This window comes from Misgurnus anguillicaudatus, chromosome 10, assembly GCF_027580225.2.
Source record: "Misgurnus anguillicaudatus chromosome 10, ASM2758022v2, whole genome shotgun sequence".
In the NCBI taxonomy this organism is placed as follows: Eukaryota; Metazoa; Chordata; class Actinopteri; order Cypriniformes; family Cobitidae; genus Misgurnus; species Misgurnus anguillicaudatus.
The window spans coordinates 38896814-38918842 of NC_073346.2; the positions used below are offsets into that span (position 1 = coordinate 38896814).

Genomic DNA, 22029 nt, shown 5'->3' on the forward strand with positions numbered 1-22029 from the left:
AGTTGTGGCCAATCAATGAGTACGAGTGCTCTTAAAACAGCGCTCTGACTAAAGTTAAGCGAAAAGTCGTTCCTTTGATAAGTAGGTTAAAGGTCGTGTGAATTTTGTAACTAAAATCAAAGCGCATCATGCGACAAAACACACCCGAGCGATTTCGTAAGGACACAGATTACATTTGCACGCTTTGTAATATTGAAACGGGGGTTTTCAGTCTGTTTTTGAACGTACTAATTCATCTTCCTTACGATTAAGTGTGGCACAATGTGCAATATTGATATTAAATTACATTTTGTAATGTTCATGTGAGGCGCTTACAATTAAACTATCGCAGTGAATGATGGGCAAAGCGAATATTTGTAAAACTTCAGTTCTTACTAAATGATTCACTACTCGTTGGTGACATCTGCTGGTTACAGGCGCGTAGCTACATTACGTTTTCCAGTTTAGACCAAACTACACATATTAAAAAGACGCAAACGTTTGAAAATCTCGTTATAATTTTAAACCGTCTGATTTAGTAACTTAAGTTAGGTTTATTAATTTTAACTACTACTACTATAAAATTAACATTTATCACCATAAAGCTATATTCGATTGATTGCCCTGCGCAGACCGACTGTCTTATGACGTCATGCCCCGACCATTCTGCGCATAGCGGCTTGATGTTAAAAAAAGAGAGAAGAAGCCTCACGTGACTCGAGTGTTTGTTCCCGTGATCATGAGATCCACTTGCGTGTCAGCTGCAGTTAGATGCACTGATGGACATGCTGGAGCACAACTCACACACTTTATACAGGTAATGCATTCAGACATTTTTGATGCATGTTTTCATGAATATCATTGCGATATGTTTAACACATTAAGAAAATATTATGCTATGTAAGTTAAAAAGTTTGATTGTGAATGCATTGGGTATTAGGTGATCATGTGCATCAAATGCATTTGTCATATCTGTCAGATCAAATCTCAAATCTGAAAGTTCTGTGTCTATTTGATGGAGTTAAGCAGTACTAAAATTGTAAAGTTGTTTGTTAGGTGTTTATTCTCTTTAATCTTTACATCTTCATCTATGTTGGAAAGACACAAGGAAGAAAAGTGAAACTGTTTTGTTGCAACAACTTTCATTGGTCTTTCATGCAAAATATAAATTAATTTCCTTTCTTTTAATTTTTTGATTCACATTGTTAGCAGCATAAGTGTTTAAGGAATGTTGCAGAAGTTACCACTTAAATAATTGTACAAAATTGTACAAACATATTTGTAAATCTGTTTATCTACAGTCAGAAAAATCAAGAAAAGAAGGTTGCACATATATCTGAAGGTATGCTATTATATTTCTTTCATGAAAATCATGAGATGTTTTTTGGTAATTCATAAGCATGTATGTGTCATGACAAAGTTCAAATGTTTCTAATATTCTTTTGCATTCATAAGATGTTTGCTTTATATATGGATATCTGAAATGAAACTTAAAGTAGTGACTGTCCTGTTTCGCAGTATCTTTGCTATCAATCTGAAGTCAGTTTTTCCGGTTTGTCAGCATTTAATTTTTCCGACTTGTTTTAGTTGATACAGGAAATAAAGCCACAGCAGGTGGGGTCGCAGCATTCACTGGTGTTTCCCAGCCTTCAGCTTTCCTGGATGGCAATTTTCCCTACCAGTTTCAGACAGAAAATACAGGTGGACAGGTAGATCTTCTTTTCAACATCATCCTTTATAAGTGCAAGATTAACTCCAATGCCACAGATTATCTGTCTGGATGCTGAAAAATAGGTTAATTCGGTTGTCAAAACTCACAAAACCTGTCAAGAATATGGTCTGGTCTTATTTCACTTCAGAATCAAAAGAAAGAAATAAGATATTCCTAACGTGAAAGATAATTTTACAAAATTTGGTTTCAATATTTAGTTTTACTGTGATACAGTAAAGGTATGGTATTATGAATCAGCATGATGCACATGATTTTGAGGTAAGATGTAACGTGCACATACGAGTCACTTAGCATCAGTTTGGACAGTCTGGCTGGGATTGGCACTGGGCCTGTGTCACATGTCTATCAGCAGGCGAGTCACATGATGGGTCGACTGGTGCTGGTAAAGAGTTTTTCACAAATACTTATTCTTTTAGCGAACAAGTGTGCTCTTCTGGACCTTTAAATTAGATCATCCACAGCTTCGTGCACATACCGCATATACTGTGTTTGTTAAATAGATGAATGAAGAATTCAGTCAGGACTTGAACTAAAAGCATACTCAGTTTGGCTTGTTTTCCTAATATCTCAGGTTTTGTGGCCAACAGAAAAGGTGAAAAAGTCTTGTTTTTATAAATCTCTTTCTGTAGAGTTGTCACAGTACCTAAATCACATCTTGCAATATGATATCAGCTACCACAAGCACCACATTATTAAGTAATATCATTATATCACACATGTTGTTTACGTGCATTGTTCTGTTTAGGTGTAGTGTTCCTGTAGTTAAATTGTATTAAGGGTCATGGGTTTGACTCCCAGCGAACACATATACTGATAAAATGTATGCTTTGTCATGCATTGTTAGTTGCTTTGGACAAAAGCACTTGCGGGATGTCTAAATGTAAATGTCTTTATTTAAGGAACAGAATGTAAAGTGTTCTGCTGTTAAAGGCGGAGTCCACGATGTTTGAAAAACGCTTTGGAAAAGGAGACGGGCCGACTACCAAAACACACTTATAGCCAATCAAATCAAATCAAATCAAATGCCGGGTTGCGTATGTGTGGGGCGGGTCTATCAACAGAAGGTCCAGATTCTATTGGGGTAGGGGCGTGTTTGTTTAGGTGATTTCAAATATCAACATTGGCTTTCAAACATCATGGACTCCGCCTTTAAGGCAATTATTTACAGAACACGATTTTACCACATTGATTATAAACCTGGAAATAGTGTTCATTTTGTCATTTCACCTATTCACCTATTTTTTTATTTTGTCTTAGTCTTAGTCTTGTGCCAAATGTGCCAAATGTTAGTTTTAGTCATATTCAGTCATTCACATTTCTTTTTTTTTTAGTCAAGTTTTAGTCGACTAAAAGTCTCATCATTTTAGTCTAGTTTTAGTCAAAAGACAACTCGAGGTATCTTAGTCAAGTTTTAGTCAACTAAAAGTCTTGTCATTTTAGTCTTGTTTTTTAGTTTTAGTCAAAAGAAAACTCTATGGGGGAGTTTCCCGGACAGGGATTAGACTAAAATAAATGTAGAAGTTGTCCAACCTGAAAACAAATTGCCCTGACATATCTTAAAATGCAGGGTGGCAGCAACAGGAGTATGAGACCTATACTAACTTGAGAAACAGCGCAAACTCATTCAGTGTATTTTTAAGGCGTAACGTAACGGCTGAATATTCTATATCTACTAGAGACCATTGTAGACGATTGTCATCTCGTCTTAGTCATGAAACAAACATATTTAGTCTTGTCTCGTCTGACGAAATTAACACTAGGGGAATGCTCTTGTCCATACAATGACATGGAGTGCTCTAAAAATGCTTTTTTGACTCAAAGAGAAAATAACCCAGCATTTTCAAAGATGAACAAATTGACCAAAATAGAAGTAATTCATATGACTCATATGCGCTCTGTATATCTTCAGATGACAAAAAAGTTTTAATATGGATGCATCATTGATGTCATTATCCAAAATCGCAATTTTTATCTATCATTGACGTTATTGGTTTTGAAAGCATCCTTTCCTAGGAAGCTCGTCCTTACTCCTTACGCTAATACTATCATATGGATTTACTTGGAGCTTGGTGGATGTGTTCATCGCATGAGCATTTTCCAAAAGTCTACAGAAAACATAAGATACAGGAGTAAATAATAACAGTTAAACTATTCCTTTAACCCTTGTGCATTGTTCAAATTCACTACTACCCTTTTTTGTTGTTAGTGGATGAAAAATCACTAACTATTTTTTCATAAATCTGTTAATCAGTACTGATCAAAACGACCAAATCTTTACACAAATTCCATGATTTTAACTCTTTAATTACCAAGTTCACAAGTTGTGTCCCTGATTTGGGGAAAAACACACACAAACGACCAATTTTCAATATAAAAGTAATTGTGGAATGTTTTTTTTTTTACCTTTTTCACAGTCTTGTGAAATATTTGGTAGTTTTGATCAGTAATGGGGTTGATTAACAGATGTTTTTTTTTTTTGAAAAATATTTATCTGATACATTTTTACAGCAGCTTAATTTAGTGTATGTTTATATGTTTTCATCCACTAACAACACGAAAGTGTAGTAAATTTGAAAAATTTCAAACTATTTCCTCAAAATATGTGTATAGGTTGGTCCTATAAAACTGTGTGGTTATCATGTCTTGCCATATTCAAACATCCTTCTTGGATATGAAATTGTTTAACGCCAAAAGTTGCCCTTTTTTTTTATAAACTTGCGTTCAAAACTACTTCGAATACTATCTAAGGCTGCATCGAAAAGTAACTTGCTGTCGTGTTGGATAAACAAAACCACTTCTGTGTGTCACATAGACGTCGTCATCGTCATGCTGCCCCCTCCCCGCTCTATGATTGGTTCCCTATTTCAGGGGAAAAATAGGTCCATGGTTTCCATGCTAGAATTGCAGCGTGAATAAATTTGTGCGCAAGGCAGCATGGGGAAACCCAGGCTAAGATTTGTCACCAAAAATCATTCAATTTGCTTGAACGGAGAGAAAGTTATCCCCAACAACACATAAGGGTTAAGTCTTAAGAGTTAAGTTTTTATCTTGTTAAAGAATGCAATGCGGATCTCTCTTTCTCTATCTTCTCATCAGGTGACCTATCGAGTGATTCAGGTAGCAGACGGTCTAAGTAGAGGAGCATCAGTTAATGTTGTGTCATCATCCAACCTCACCAGACCCCAGCAGGCTGTTACACAGGTACAGAATCAACAGAGCCGGCACCATGACAACCAACTGAACCGCAGCCTCAGCACCACTTTCATCTAACATTCCATCATTGTCTATTATTACACTGAAATGTTTAACAGCCTCACTCGTATTCAGTGTCCATCACAGCACAGCAAAAGATATATTTTACTAAATGCCTGTTTTCTCCCAGACAGTAATTCAAAACCCTTTTCATAATGGAGGCAGACATACTGAAGAAGAGTCACTATGTGCATATTTCCCAGAAGCCCCTGTGAGCGAGGGAACGGCCACAGCCATGTCTGTGCAGGCTGCAGATGACCCCTCCCTCTCACAAACCCCAGGTACACAGGTTTTTCAGACCCTCAGATAGAAATAATCGCAATATGGCCTTGTGTTATTATTTAACCTCAGGTGTATTCCTAAAGCTTAGTTTTTTAAGCACGGTGGTAGCAGCGGCAAGGTCAGTGGGTATATTCCCAGGAAACAAACTGATTATGTGTACAGCGTGAATGCACTGTAAGTCTCTTTGGATAAAAGCATCAGCCAAATGCATGAATGTAAAATAGTTTGTTTCTTCTGGTTTAGGTCAGTTTTACGTGATGATGACTCCCTCAGATAGTCTGCATTCTGCATCACAGAGGACTATAGCTCCACACGCTCATGCATATACTGTGTAAGTAGCAAAGTAGATGCCAAACAGGGTTTATCTTGTTTTTTTGGCAGTATGAATGGATATTTAGATCCAATCTCGATAATTTACCTAATTTATTCAAGATGTTTGTCTTTTTTTGGTCATTCCACATACAACCAGGGACGTACTGGGACTGAAATTCAGCCCGGGACTTTAAGATGGAGAGGCCTTTTACGCGAGTGCCCTTGGTGCACGAGCAGGATTTTTTGCAGTTATTTTAATTCTAGTAGTGTTTTATGGTATGAACTTGAAGAGAATCAGATTATGCTGAAGACCTTAAAAAACTTTAGGATAACACCTTGCTCCTCAGGTTGTATAAGCAAGTCACCACTGCAGTAAACACAACCAGGTCAGCAAAACCAAATCTCGAACACATAAGTCACAGTATACTGCTAACTACCAGCATGTCATGTGTACAGTCAGTTGGAGTGATAAAATTGTTACAATTACTCACACATACCCACTCAGATAATCAAAAACTACAATACAGTCCTATAAAATAGAGATTGTGTGTGTACGTACTCACTTTCAACTCTCCCTGGCTCCACTTCCCCTGTGCTGGATCCTGCCTCTGCTGCTCTGCTTACTGATTGTACAGCTACATATGCATGAGAAGAACATCAGTAATAAATATGACTAAGAATAATTCCTTTTTTTAATTCAATCTGTGCTTTAGTCAGGTTATAATCTAGTAAGTGGAACTATTGCATTTTATCCTATATGTAAATATGTAATATTGTGCTGTATTTTTCTATTTGTGTGTCCTTAATAAAGCTTTGCTTGATTGATATGCCTACCCTGCTGAAAAAAACAGCATCAAACCAGCATGGGAATTATTCTGGTCTATGCTGGTTTGATGCTGGTTTAGCTGGTGGTCACCAGCATACATACCAGCACCAAAACACAACATATGCTGGTCTTGCTGGTATGCTGGTTTTTCCAGCAGGGTAATATGATTGCCTACCCCGCCCTGCCTCATCACTGTTTTTGTACTGGTTCCATTCTCCTCCTCCTCTTGTTCTGCTTTCCTTCCTCCTCCTCATCAATATGACTGCAAGAGTCATCATCAACCTGTCTCTCTCCATCAGTGACCTTAACAGCTAATATACAGACATACAGGGATTCCTTAGACCATTTTACTGTTTGAACACAATGATGATGTGGAAACGTATGCATGCGCATGTTGGCAATGGAAGTATGGCAAGAATCAGCAGCAACACAGACAGAGAAAGTTATATTTAAAAATTGACTTTATCAAGTTTTTTAACACAGCTACCAGATCCGTGTACTACAGTGGAGTGAATAGAAGACGTTAGCAGATGGCCAAATATAAAGTGACCATATATACATATATTAGTATATTATTAGTGCAACCAAACGCAATTACCAGACATTTTGATGCTGGGAAACTGTTTTGATAAACTTACTGAGTTGCTAACACGTTAAAACTACTGGGGAACAACACCACTTCTGTTGCCAAAATGCGCACGCAGGCTATTTCATCAATTTCATAAGCGGGATAATGTAGAGCGAGGCGGTTATTATAGCGAATACAACCTCGTAAGGCTGATTCAAGCTCCGCTTTGCGTGGGGTCCTGATAAGCCTGTCGGGGTTGTATTCGCTATAACAACCGCCTCGCTCTACATTATCCCTTATATATGCCTATATTTAAATGCAAATATAACAGTTAAATGATTTCAGTGTATAATAGATGCATCACTAATTGTGCACCTGTCCTGTCCATGCTGCTGGTCCTTTCTCATCTGCACCTCCTGCCACAGCGTCCTTTTGACTGCGAAAAAGGTCTGTTAATTTGGCGCATTTAGCTGCCTCTTGTGCCAACATTTTTATTTTTTAGGCCCCACCCATTTCTTTCTCTTTTTTTCTTGTTTTCGCAATTTTTACCGTCTTGTCTATGTTGCATTCACACGAATCCAAACCTGACCAAAAGTAAACTCTTTTGATCGGCGCCTTTGAGCCAATCGGATGTGAGGAAAAACGAGGATCAGTCCAAATTGGGAGGGGCCGTTCTTATCCCCCCTCAAGATTTGAAGAATTGGTTTGGCCCAGTCTGAAACAGACACAGCGTTTCGCTGCAGCTGAGCGCCTGGTCAGGCATTTAAAAAAACAAAAAACTTTTTGACCTCCGGCCGGTTCGGCCTGAAATGGACCGGCCGTTCGGGATTGCTCCCGGAACTCCCGATGGCCAGTCCGCCCCTGCATACAACAACATCTGAATGGTCCTCTTTCTCCACACTTGTAAACACTGGAGCGGCAGTTTTGCATACGTGACCTTTTAACGTGATTACGTGATACGCCAGGTCGCGCTGGCTAGTGCAAGATGAGAATTTGTGGTTTTAAAGGTCCGTGTTTTATTTTTTTTTTGTGAAATTACGATCATTTTGCTAGATAAGACCCTCGGTTGAAATTGTCAGCGTTCCCACGGGTCCTTGAAATCCTTGAAAGTTTGTGAATCTGGGGGAAAAATTCAAAATATACATACATAGATACAGGTCATTGAAAGTGCTTGGATCTATTTTATGCAAGAAGTTTTCTGGAAAAAAAAATGCATATTATTCCCTGTGTAGTGTAGGATAATATCATAAAAATTTTAGACTTTTTAAGCACACTGCAAAGAATGACTTTCTTACTTAGTGTTTTTTTCTTGTTTTCAGTAGAAATAGTAAAAAATATTTAAATTAGGATGCTTTTTCTTGATGAGCAAAATGACCTAAGTAAAAAAAGTCTAGTTCTAAGACAAATAATATACAATTTAAGTGAAATTGTCCTTTAAACAAGCAAAATTATCTGCCAATGGGGTGAGAAAAAAAATTGTGAAATAAGATTTCTTTTTTCTTAAACACTTAATTGAGTAAAATTTTCTCACCCCATTGGCAGTTTTTTTTTTTTGCTTGTTTTAAGCACAAATTCACTTAAATTGTATATTTTTGTCTAAAAACTAGTATTATTTTCTTAGGTCATTTTGCTCATCAAGAAAATACATCTTGGTTTAAGAATTTTTAGATATTTCTACTGAAAACAAGACAAAAATACTATGTAAGAAAGTCATTTTTTGCAGTGCTAAACTGTTTACTTTAAATGCTTTTATTTTCAGTATGCGAATGTTGATTCATACCAAAATGCTTTTTTGCATAGTTGTGTTTGACACATGAAAACGTCTCGGGTTACATATGTAACTGTTGTTCCCTGTAGGGTTGCCGCGGTGACAGAATTTTCTCACCGGTTAATCGGCGCGTCACAAACCCGGTGATCCCGGTTTCACCGGGTGGGAGGGGCTTATAAATGCGCATGCAGACGTGCACATTTTACTTTCACTTTTGAATTACGCAACTGTTTAAATGCAGTGCTTGCGTATGCTGCGTTAAATCGCATATGAATTGCGTGCAATGCGAGTGAAACAGCTGGTTTACTTAAGTGCTTGAGTCAATGTGCCCAGGTACTTCTGACAGAAACCCGCCAGTCCCAAGCAGAGCAACCGCCTACTTCTCCATAAAGCACTGCTTGAATGATGGGTTTATTATTTTTCTTGATGAAAAACACAAGAACAAAACGATCTCGGTTATATTAAACATCATTTATGTATATTATAACAAAAACGAGTGAGCACGCGGGCGCGGCTTCTGCCTTCGTCTGGTCAGTCAGCTCGCCTCGCACACTCTGACAGGAATAAATGAAATCTGACACCTGACGTGACGCGCGTTCAGCTCCGCTAAATTCAGTCAGCAGACACATTCAGTTGTAAGTGTTTGCGCTCTCTAACGAAACTAAATGATTTATTTACACGAAAATATCAAAACGACGGTGAAAGACGGTGTTGCGGTGGGCAAGTGATCTAACCGGTGAGAGGCTGAAGCACCGGTTATCACCGTTTCACCGACCATCGCGGCAAGCCTAGTTCCCTGGGAAGGGAACAAGACGCTGTGTCTCTCTTGCTATATCTTCCTCGTCCCTGTAACGCCGTCTTTGGCAATATTTCAGATAGTGATATACTTCCTAGCTCCTGCGTCACCCTGTCTTTGTCATTAAGCCTCACCATTGGTTGAATTTGATATACACATTCAGACACACTTACCCCTGGAGGCGTCTCCAAAGTGTCACCGCAGTGACGCAGCGCGAGTTCCCTCGAAAGGGAACTGTAACAATGTATCTTAAAAGGTAACACGATGTAACCTTACTCTCACTTGAAATGTGTCCCCACATTTAGTCATTGAATTTGAAGGACCTTTCAAGGACATTCCAGGTCCAATACCCTCAAATTCAAGTTAACTAATGTGTGGGAACCCTGGATTGTTAAGACCCCTTAAACTCTTTCCCCGCCAGCGTTTTTTTTTTTTTTTTTTAAGTTGAAGCCAGCGCCAGCATTTTTCATTATTTTTACAAAAGTTTAATGCCATCCAGAAAATGTTCTTTTACATATATAATCACACAGTATACCAAATGAAAGACCAAAAAAAGTTTCATCCTACCTTTATTAGTTTTCTTTTTATCACCACCCAAATATTTGGGAAGGTTTCTTCAAAAACACCAAATTTTAGGGCTGAGATAATTTCATTTTTGTGAAAGACTTTTCATAGAGATCAGATTCAGAGCGTTCCTTAAAACATACACGGACATACAGCTGTTTGCCCTGAGGCGATACGTCCGGGTTTTATAAACTGTGGAAGAGCGCCACCTAGTGGATAATTGCGATATTACGGATTGCCGGAAATACTCGTCATTGGCAGGGAAGCGTTTTCTCTTGATTGACGAGTTAACTCCTCAATGGCGGGGAAAAGGTTAAAGCTGCATTGAAGCTGCAAAACATTGAGGTCCGCTGGAGTCCACTATATGGTGAATATTTCTTCTCGACTAAAAAAAACATGTTGGAGGACATGGGGCTGAGTAAATTATAATATGAAGAGTTTCGTTGCAAAACGAGATAAATCCATTTTTTAACATTTTTGTTAAATTTATGTTATCATGTCATTATTTTGTTTTATGGTGCTTCTTAGCTGTATTTTTTAAGTTATGAAGGTTTAAATTAAAACAAACCAACTGCAGTTCAATTGAAATTAATTGGAATGCACAACCAAAAAAAAAAAAGAGATTTCTGAACAATTAAAAATAAGGTGGTTATCTCGTTTTGCAACGAAACTCTTCATATTTTTTTAATGAAAGTGGAGTAATCCTTTAAATATCACCAAAAGTAATTTAGACTCATCTTACAGTTTGTAAGAATATAAGAAGCATAAATTGCATGTACAGTAAAGCCCAATTTATACTACTGCGTCGAGTGTATAGCCTATGCATAGATGTGTACCTTACACCATAGTCTGATGTGCATCTTTCCCCATAAATGTAACAATTTTACGTGGACCGCAAGCACTGTGATTGGTCTGCTAGAACACGTCCCTCAGGTCAAAAAAAACCTGCGATATATCGCGTCACATTTCATCATATGCTTGTGACGGAAATATATGGACCAAGTTGAGGTGCAAAATTTGACAACTAAGGCTGTAATAAAAGTTGCTTTGTATTTATAACATCATACACTACAAGCTGCTGCTGCTTCAGCTTTTTTCACGATACACCAGTAACATGCCCGTCGACACTGCATGTCGATACAGACAACAACGCAAAAGTATAAATGAAACTTGACACGTTAAGGGTACGCCATAGGCCCGATGCAGAAATATAAATAAGCCTTTATGCACTTTGGCTACCGCAAGGGCCTTCAAGCTACAATCTTTATGTTGCAACCTTTGGATCCCACTAACATACAGGCAAATGCATATGTGAAAACAACAAAAATATGGTTTATGGTGGGGTCATGTTCCCAAATTCAGTGATGAATGATGGGAGAGTGCAGTTTGTTATATTCTCTTTGATAAAGCAGAAGTGTTGTGTTAATAGATGATGCTCATGTGCTTGTGCGGTTACAACATCCTCATCCTCTAAAATGCTCTCTGGAGCATAAAGAAGTATCCTGCTGAAGAATCGTGTGTCTGTCGAGCCTTTTCTTGGATTGTTTTGTTCTTTTTGACACGTACAGCTTTTGCATCTGAGGATTTTCAGTCTGCAGCACAATGATTGAATTTCACAATAACTTAAGTCTAAAATCCCACAGGTTATTAGACTCCGGGATAAATGCCACAGCAGTTAGAGAGAACGGCTTGTGTTTGGAATTGAATGCTAACATATATTGTTTACTGTTGTGTAAAGGAAAACCTGGCTGTCACAAGGGCCGTGTCTTAGTTGCTATGAGGATTTAAGTCAGAAGTTCAATTACACAATTCTGTGTTTTTCTGTAACTGTGGTTGGGTTACACTAGTTCACTTAAATTAGGAAGATTATGTAGATTTTGCTGTATATGTGGAATAATGAGGCAAACTAAATAAAATCAAAGTAGCATATGGGCCATTCTACAAAAAAGGTGGAATTCGGGTGATGGAAATTTGCTTAAATTAACTTCTTTCAACATACCCAAAACTTCTTTAATAGCATTAATTAACAAATCTATGAATCCGCAAAGCGGGGAGCTTAATCTATTTTGAACTTTTTAATACATTTTAATAAAGAATCCATGAGTCATTTATTTGTCGTTGGTGTGATTTAAACAACATTAATGTTGATACTAAATATTTTTTCCCATTACAGCTTGTGTATTTAGTTAAAGGGGGAGTAGAGGAATGATAACAGCAAATAATAATTGATTATTAATATTTGTTTAATTAAATTCATCTTTACCCAGCATTGTATGAAATTATTTGATTCTCAGTTTGACTTTTTTCTGTAAAACCAACAAAAACAGAAATATTCAACCAAAAAGGCTTTGATGCAAAGACTGAAATATCAACATTTTCTTACATCCCATATCAACAACAAAATATTTACTAGAAAGTACAAGAAAATACATTCATAACACCAAAACTTGGTTTAACACCATTGACACAATGTAACACCAATGACAACATTAGAATATAATAATAGATAAAGAATATGATTAAACTTTCATAAAATTTTCCATCTTGTTTTGTTTTTATGCTTTTATGTTGGTCAGTTAAAGGAATAGTGCTTAGGAAGTACTCATTAGAGAAGTAACACTATGACGGTAACACCAATGATGGTAACACCAATGACAATTTACAGAAAAAAATAATATTTTAACACATACTTATTCAGTATAATGTATTTTTATGTAAAGATCTTAACACTGCCAGCTATAAAAAAGAGTAACACTAATGACACCCCAAAAATCTTATCTCAAAATTGTTAGATACCATATATCGTGATTTTTTAGACAAATAAGGTAAGACATCTCAAAAACCTTTGCCTTCCTCCACTGCACTTCTTTCACTGACCTCTTGACCCATGAAAAACTTCAAAGAGCTGATGCATTGTTTCAAAATAAAAGTGCTTTGGGTAGGGTAACACCAATGACAAAAATTTGGGGGACAAATATTTATTTAATTTTATTCATATTAATAGTGTATTTTTACCATTTCAGTGTTGTAGTAAATTCATACAGGGTTAAAGGTAAATGTAAATTAGATTTGTTTTATAAAAACATGGTTTTAAATAATAAGTACACAGTTCAACTTCCATGTATGATCAAAGGGACAGGGCAATTTTCAGGACCTGACATTTAAAAGAAAAAGTTTAAAAAGGAAAAAAAAATCATCAATCATTTTAAGGACAGTCTATCTTTATTAAATATATATCATTATGGGATTATTGGGTCAAATTAAATGATTAAGGGGTCTGCAAAAGCAAGGACAAGCATTTCCATTACATTCAGACAATGGTCAACAATAATGAAGGTAGATTTTAACTAGGGTATTTTCATACATTTTAGGTCTAGGCAAGACAGACCATATTTTATATGTTTAAAATTATTTCAATGAATTCTTGTGTTTGTTACACATTTATAATTTTGCTGTTTTATGAATTTTTGTGTTTCATATTTGTTATGCTATTTATTATAAGTATTTTTTAAACATTTACAATTCTCCGTGAACTTACCCTGTACAGCATAACAAATAGGTCAACATATGTTTATTTTATAGGCCTTTAAAGTATGTGTCCATATAGAAATTGGCTCTCTAAAAGTGTAAATGAAGAGTTTGGTTCCAAAACGCAATAAATCCATTTTGACTAGTTTGGGTAAAACGTGTTTTCTATACCAAGAAAGTAACAAGATGAAAACTACTATTTTCTGTTACAAACTTTCACATAGCATCTTTAGGTTATAAAAACATAAAAAAACAAATCCATCATTTAATTTTCAAATATTTATTATAAAAACTTTTAACTTTTTTCCGCAAAATGCAATAAATCCATGAAGTAAATTTTTTTTAATGCTATAAATCTATTGAATCAATATAAAAGTTATTTTTTTAAGTAACAAAGTAAGTTGATCAACATATGACAGCCTCTGAACTTGGTCAGTACCAATGCTAATACCATATATACAGGCACTGGACCAAAAAATACATCCAATCAGTCACCGCTCCCAAAATGAATTCAACAGGTTGGGACATCGTCGCTGAACTTTTTGGACAGTGATCAGCTGTAAAATGTTTTGGTCCTGCTCGATTTTCATTGACTTTACGTAAAATAATGGAATATTTTTCATAAGATCCCCTGGGGTCAATGTGTTAGCGTGACAGAAGCTTGATGCTGTAAGGTGAGAACAAGCAACAGTCGGCATATTCCCTTTGCCTGAGTGCCTCTTACGTAAATTATTAGATGCTCATGGCTTACGTTTCTTCTCCGCCACAGAAAACCACCACAGGTCATGCCATCAAAATTACTATTTTGTTTTTGTTTGTTTGTTGATCACGAAGTAAAAAGTAGATGAGGAAAACTAGGATTCATGTGTATTCAAAGTGCCGGCATTATTTTTTACAATGCGTGGAATGGTGTGCTGTGATTGGTTAAGCGGATTTATTGCATTCTGTGGAGAAGAAGGACTGGCGTTTGTCACGGTTTTGGAAAAAATAGAGAAAAGATGACTAGAATAAAAAGAATAACACGGCGGATATCGGATTTTTGTGTAAAATTAAGAATTGACTTTTTATATACTGACCTGATAAAATACTGCTTTTGGTGTTTTTTTTTTTAAATAGCGTTTATCGCGTTTTGGAACCAAACTCTTCAGATGATAGCTCCAGTCCATCCTATACATTTTTCTAAATAATCAATTGTAATATATTATTATGGTAGATATTATTCTTCTATTAAAAGATTACTTCACTTTCATAAAAATCAGATAATTTACTCACCCCCATGTCATCCAAGATGTTGATGTCTTTCTTTGTTCAGTCAAGAAGAAATTAAGTTTTCTGAGGAAAACATTCCAGGATTTTTCAATTTCATTTTTTCTCCATATGGTGGACTTGAGTGGACCTCAGTTTGCAGTTTCCATGCAGCTTCAAAGCTGGTCTTGCACTAACCGTGTGATGCGCCTTCGTGACCTTACATATTACGTGATCCAATCAAAAGTTTATTGTTTAACTCATTCACCGCCATTGACGAGTTATCTCGTCATTTATGAGTTCATATTTAACTACTAAATATGCCTTTCTGGACGAATTTCAAAGTGAAAGTGTAATACCGCTTTTATCCACCAGATGGCGCCAAACCGAATTTACCAAAAGCGGAAGTTAAAAAGATTTAATGATTTATTTTAACTGCCTTTATGTTTGATAGTCATTCTGAGTCTGATCTCTAACATAAATTCCTTCACAAAAACGAAATTTTTTAAGCTTTTTGCTCAAAATGTTGTATTTTTGAAGAGAAATATCCATATTTCAGTGGTTAAATTAAGTAGAAAAATTAAATATATAATGAAACGTTTTTTCCCCATTTTGTTTGTTTGTTTGTTTGTTTGAAAGCAGAGGGTGTGTTCTTTAATTTGATATAATTTGTATGTTTATATATTTATAGAAAATAATTTTTCCTGCAAGGAATTTTGTGAAAATTTTGTTAAAATCACAAAAATGCAGGTGGGCAACTTTTCTCAAAAAGGCTGGCGGTGAATGAGTTAAAATGGTCCCCAAGTGTGCGTTTCACATATGTAACGCGTGACCTTTGACGTGATTACGTAATATGTAATGTCCCGCCGCGTCACACAGATTTTTTTGCCGAAAATGACAATGGCTTTGCTAGATAAAACCCTTATGCCTCGGTTGGGATCATTTAGAGTCCTTTGAAGCTGCATTGAATCTGTAAACTGTTGAGATCCACTGAAGTCCACTATATGAAGAAGAATCCTGAAATGTTTTCCCCAAGAAAGCTTAAGTTTCTTTTCGACTGAAGAACAACAGACATAGAAGTCTTGGATGACACTGGGGCGAGTAAATAATCGGTATTGTTTTATGAAAGTGGAGTAATCCTTTAATGCAAAATGTCATTCACTAGGTATTCAAAATGTTTTGTGAAATGAATTTGCTCTTTTCTGCAGTGATGAACAACATGCACAGCGGCACGAAGCTTTAAACTGGTGAGAAAAGCTTTCATATCTCCTTAAACCAAATTAAAAACACAAAACTCATATTCTTTGTCACATAAAGGTGATACACTGTATGCCATTTCTGCACCACTAGTGTCGCCAACAACAGTCATCCAGATACTCCTGTGGCAATAGATATTCATATTCAGATATTTATGTGGTAAAAACCTCACATTTTCTTTCCATGAACAAAAACACAGTGTTTATGTGACAGTTTTACTGTGAGACGTGACTGCTTCATCTCATATATGATGTTGCTGCGAGGGGTATGATGGCCTGTGCTCTGTTAGTAATGTTTATGAGAAAGTTATACGTTTATGAGAAACCAAATATAAACTAAATCATTAATAGTAGAATAAATACATTTTGTTGGGTGTTGCTGGAGGACCAAAAAATTACACGCTTTACTGTTATTTTGAGGTGGCTGTTCAGATTAAAGTTGCAATAGGTAAGGGGGCATGCACACAAAAGCTTTTTCAGGCGGCCGAAAACGCCCAGTGAATAGCTTTATGTCAGCCGATGCTGGTTGGTTGTTGTGATATTTGTCCCGCCCCTCCTCCACTGTGATAAGATCGACCGTTTAAGAGCTGACATTGATGAGCTGAGCTTTGTTTTTTATCCAAAGTTTAATATTTTTCAACTCTCGGCACTCAGCGTTGAGCGAGGAAAAACCGTCAAGCACTGTCTTTCAGCGTAGAAAAAAAACTGCCAGCAGCTGGCTTTTAAAAAAAAAAGTGCGCTTCCATTGGAAAACAATTGAAAACTTGCTGCCAGCATAAAAGCTTTGGTGTACACGCCCCCTAAGGATGGCATAAATGATAGGTGACAATAGCTGTTTCCATTGCAGATTTGTGCAAAACTTTAGCGTTATTTTCTAAATGTTGGTGTTTCCATTAATCGATGATATGCGGCTGAAACTAAAAAAAAATTTGGTCGCGATAAGTAGTGTCGACTAATGTTTGTTGGTAACTAATATTACATCCACTGCACTAGACATTAATTTTTATTGAAGGAGACATACGAGTATTATCCAAACATTAATGCCAGGAAACACCCCTTATGCTGAGTTACAGCAACTGCGTTTCAGGCGACAAAATCGCATCTACCGTGCGTGGTTTGCCGCTTGAACAATTTTGATGCATTCGCGTGTGTAGAGCGGAGTAGACGCGCGGAAAAAGCAAGCATTTGTCGCGCGTCAGAGGCAAACTCCGCTTCTTGTGGGACGGGCAAGTGCTATGCGGTTGTCTGTTTGCAAGATGACTGATGTTGATTTTATAATTTATCGTCATTTATCGAGAGTTACCAGTTTGTATTTGGTAACCTTACTATAGAGGGAAAATAAACGGCGCGAGTCGATAAACAGCATGTGACTCAAAAGTGAAGCGTGTATTACAACTTACCAGGTTGCCCAAAGTCCTCACTGACAACTCTTCCAACCAAGGTCCTTTTTATTCCTGTCTCTATAGAAATAAGAACTTGTGTGGTATAGCTCCGGGTGACTGCTTATGGACAATATCAAGCGTTGGTTGAATAAGTGACTGCGGGCGGGGCTGCCACCACAGCAGCAAGCAGGCTCCTGATTGGTTAACGCGGCGTGAAATTCCGCCAAAGTTCAAATTTATCAAGCCGGGGGTCAGCAGCAAATTCTCGTGAACCGCAAAATGCACAAAAAGCACCATTCGCGCATACCGCGCACAACGCTCAATTCGTGCCTTTCGCGTGAACTAGATGCGCGAATGAGGCGGAAACGTGTCTTCCGCACCAGGCCAAACGCCTCATCCGCGCCGCGGGTCCTCCAGACGCGCGTTAACACGTCTTCACATTGATTTAACATTGAAAACACTCGCGCTTCACGCCTGTACCACGGTTGGTGTAAAGCAGCATTAGGAGTGGCAACATATACTGTAGGGGGCTGGACACAACAAAACTTTTAAACACAACGCCTTGAGGACGCAGAATGCCAGCTGTTTTTCAGCCGAGTGCTTTGGTAGCTCTGATACTTGAGCTGTGAGCCGGTTGGTTGCTGTGGTAATGTCCCGCCCCTTCTCCATTGTGATTGGATGGCCGTGTGAGAACTGACATTGACAAGCGGAGCTTTTCACCCAAAGTTGAATCTCTTTCAACTCTCCACGCTCAGCGCAGAGCTCAGAAAAACGCCGAGCGCCGGTTTTCAGCGTGGGAAAAAATGCTAGCTGCTGGCTTATTTGAAAAACGCTGAGTTTCCATTGGAATCAATTGAACAGATGCGCTGGCCGCGGGCGTAAAAGCTTTGGGGCTCTATCTTACACCCGGCGCAATGCGCGACGCAAGTGTCTTTTGCTAGTTTTCACCCTGCGCAATTATAATTTTCACGTTTAGCGCCGTGTTTAAATAGCAAATGCATTTGCGCCCCCTTTTGCGCCCATGGGCGTTCTGGTCTGAAAACGAGGTGTGTTCAGGCGCATTGTTGGGGCGTTGATATTTTGAGGCAACTAAAATAGACTACGCCATTGACCAACAAAAACCTGGTCTAAAGTCTAAAGTCAATGCCGCAATAATATGTTTTTTGTTATTTAAAGAGCGCATTAGTAATATGCGCCTATAAACGGGACGACAACGCGGGTTTACTTATCACACACAACTAAACGTGTTTTAAAGGTTTTAATGAAAAAATACCTATTTCAATACAAGTGAAAACAACACAATTATTTAACATTAGTCTTAAACTGGGGATCTTCTTCCTCTGCTTAGTTTTTCAGTTTACAAAGTCCGTCATCTAAATAGGGATTAGACATAGCGCCAGCGCAACAGGCTTTTAAAGGGGATGAGACATGAGACTCTCATTGGTTTATTGCACATTATGCCCAAAATACTCCCATTAATCATTAAAAAAATAGGACCAACCCTTTTCGACCATGCGCTCGGCACACAAACCATTTTTTCCGTCGTTAAATTAGCAAAAGTGGATTCGGACACGCCCATTTAGATGTTGCGCTGTGCGCTTTAGACAATGTGCTTAGATTGTTAAAATAGGGCCCTAGGTGTTTCTTGGAGGTAATAGTACATTATTTTAAATCGAAGGAGTTTTATCCGAACATTATTGGCAAAGAAAGCCTCATACTTGGGAGCAAACATGTATTGAGGTGTTTCTGTGAGGTTTTGGTTCATACCGCGTCATCTTCAAATAATAATTATGTGAATTACTTGCATCAGGTGAAAATGCGAATAAACTGTTTCCATTGCAGTTTTGCGAAATACACATTTTCCGATTTGCCCGAAAACCACCTCATGCGAGCGTAAAAACTTTTTTTGCGAAATATATGGGAGATTTTACGAAATTGACGTATTTTCAATTCGCAATGTCAATTTGCGCAAAATAAAGGGAAATGGAAACCCAGCTTACAGTATGACAAGTGTCGGGCCATCATATAAAGTTGTAATTTATGTAAATTTACAAATCCCTGGGAACTTTTGGGATAATTTAAATACATATTTTATTTATTGTGATTGGGATATTTTATTACATATTGTGCATTTAATATGATATAGGCGAGCTACCGGCACCCTGATGTAACTAGTGAGTTTGTTTGTGTTTGCCGTGTACGTTATAGTGCTTTTAATATAAAGGGACAAAGACGAGGCTTCCCGTAGTGTAAATGAAAAGGAGGTTAGTTGAAAACATTTTCTGGTTGTTCTGCATTAGCACTGATAAGGCGTCTCTTCTGGGCTGTTTTGCGAGGCTTCTTTCCTCAGTGTTGTGTACTCTGCCCTCTGAGGTGTGACAGGAGCGTCGCTGAGGCGTCGTGACTTAATTAAAGCAAACCTGAGGGAAGACTCCTCGCAGAGAACAGTTGTGTCATTAGAGCAAAGCCGAGACTCTTCACAGACAGCAGCTGCTTCACCGCACCGCAATTTATAACGTAATGAACACGGGCAGAGTCTGAAATCCCCAGAGATCTGCAGAGAAGGGCACAGAGACCTTACAGAGATATCTGCAAATCCACACCAACAAAAGATTTCACTTGGTTTAGCTGTGGGATGAGCTTGACGTATTGAGTAGAGCTTGAGCGACAGTTTTTATGGATGATATTTAGAGAGAAGGTTGCCAGATGGTTAATATAACAATGATGTATGCGTAACAGCTAAATAACACAGAATCAGATGTGCATAATATTGCTGAATTGGCCAATCATATAGAGTTGCTCTGTAAGCCTGACTTATTTACACTGGTAAAGAGTTGAATTCTCATGCTAAACATGGGCAAAGTTTAAAAAAAACTAGTTGAATGTACAGTATGGCAGAGTATTTGAGTGAACTCCATAAGGGTTCGTGTAGCACCCCATACAGATCTGGTCAATAGGAGGCGTTTCTAATTCTGCACTGCAAAAAGTGATTTTCAAGAAACAATTTTTAGTATTTTTGTCTTGTTTTCAGTAAAAAAATCTTCCAATGGAGGAAGCAAAAAATCTTGAAAAAATTTTTAAACACTAAAATAAAGAAAAATTCAAGAAAAATTAGCTTACCCCATTGGCAGATTTTTTTGCTTGTTTTATGCACAAAATCACTTACATTTGATATTTTTGGTCTAAAAACTAGACTTATTTTCTTGGGTCATTTTGCTCATCAAGAAAAAGCATCTTAATTTAATTTGGTTGTACACTGCAAAAAAATATTTTCAAGAAAAAAAGTATTAGTATTTCTTAGTATTATTTTTCAGTACAAATATCAGTAATAATGGGGTAAGCAAATTTTTCTTGAATTTTTCTTGAATTTAGTGTTTAAGAAAAATGTTCAAGATTTTTTGCTTACCCAATTGGTAGATTTTTTGCTTGTTTTATGCACAAAATCACCTAAATTTGATTTTTTTGTCTAAAACTAGACTTATTTTCTTGGGTAGTTTTGCGCACCAAGAAAAAGCCTTTTAATTTAAGAATTTTTGATATTTTTTACTGAAATAAATACTTAAAAGACAAAAATACTAATAATTTTTTTCATAAATAATTTTTTGCAGTGTAATAAGAAAGTGAGTACCGTCCACTGCAGTAACTGAAGAGAGACATATGATGTGTATTCAACTGCTTCAATCTCATTGGTAGTTGCTCCTCATCATTTGCATAACGTTAAACTTTTCATGTCACAGGACACTCCCACTTTCTGCTAATGGCCACTGTAGCTCGTATCGCTGAAAGTCGCCCAGCTTCCATTGAAATTAATAAGCTCATTTTGCTCTGCTAGGCGCTGGTGGTCCGAAGGGGGCGTAAGAAAATGAATTTTTTTTTCCAGTATGTCCCTGTATGACGCCATAAAGGGCGGAATTCCTTATATGGGCACTTCTTGTGAATGTGCACACAGAGGGCCAACCTTCGGACCTCTTTGATAAAATCAATATGGAAGTGATTTCAACTGCAATTCATCGACTGGCCGCTAGAAGCTGGCTCCAAAAGGGTCTTAATTCCAATTACATAGACCTCCATATTAAAATGGCCATCTTTAGATGGTTTCAGCAACCAGCCACCTCAGCTTTACCCACGTCCCACCTCTTTACCCATTTTCGGATATCCACAAGTGATGCGCAGGGATCCTATAGGTACTAAAGATGAAAATGAGCTTGGCAGGAACTTAGGAAATAAGAAACATGCTCATTTTATTTTTGATTTGATATATTTAGGTAAATAGTTTGGTTAAATTTGCTTATTTTTGTTGTTTTAAAGAAAATGCTTACAGTATGAGATGAAGAAATGCAATGATGGTGGTTTAAATTTCATCTTTAATGCCTGTTCTAGGAAAATGGACAGTCTGCGCACCCCTAGAGATGAAAGGAGAAGAGCACAACATAATGAAGGTATCTGAATGATCTCAGTCTAGTGTGATGGGCCAGATGCAATCAATGAACTTCATTCATTCTTTCATTATCTCTGCCGATTTATGGGAAACGTGTCCTT

At 37.3% G+C, this 22029-nt stretch overlaps 1 protein-coding gene across 4 annotated transcripts in view; it reads left to right on the forward strand.

Moving 5' to 3' along the window:
• The first annotated feature begins 72 nt into the window (after positions 1 to 72).
• Positions 73 to 22029, forward strand: part of usf2l (upstream transcription factor 2, c-fos interacting-like) — a 28334-nt gene continuing 6377 nt past the window's right edge. For 2 of the 4 annotated variants that reach the window (XM_055211394.2, XM_055211396.2), the window contains exons 1-8: positions 73 to 796; positions 1281 to 1321; positions 1567 to 1688; positions 4808 to 4912; positions 5094 to 5244; positions 5489 to 5576; positions 16061 to 16099; positions 21871 to 21929. In XM_055211394.2, coding sequence (XP_055067369.2) covers positions 759 to 796; positions 1281 to 1321; positions 1567 to 1688; positions 4808 to 4912; positions 5094 to 5244; positions 5489 to 5576; positions 16061 to 16099; positions 21871 to 21929 — 643 coding nt within the window. In that variant the 5' untranslated portion in view covers positions 73 to 758. Of the gene's footprint in view, positions 797 to 1280; positions 1322 to 1566; positions 1689 to 2060; positions 2094 to 4807; positions 4913 to 5093; positions 5245 to 5488; positions 5577 to 16060; positions 16100 to 21870; positions 21930 to 22029 lie in introns of those variants that run through there. The other 2 variants (XM_055211395.2, XM_055211397.2) reach the window with 2 other exon arrangements.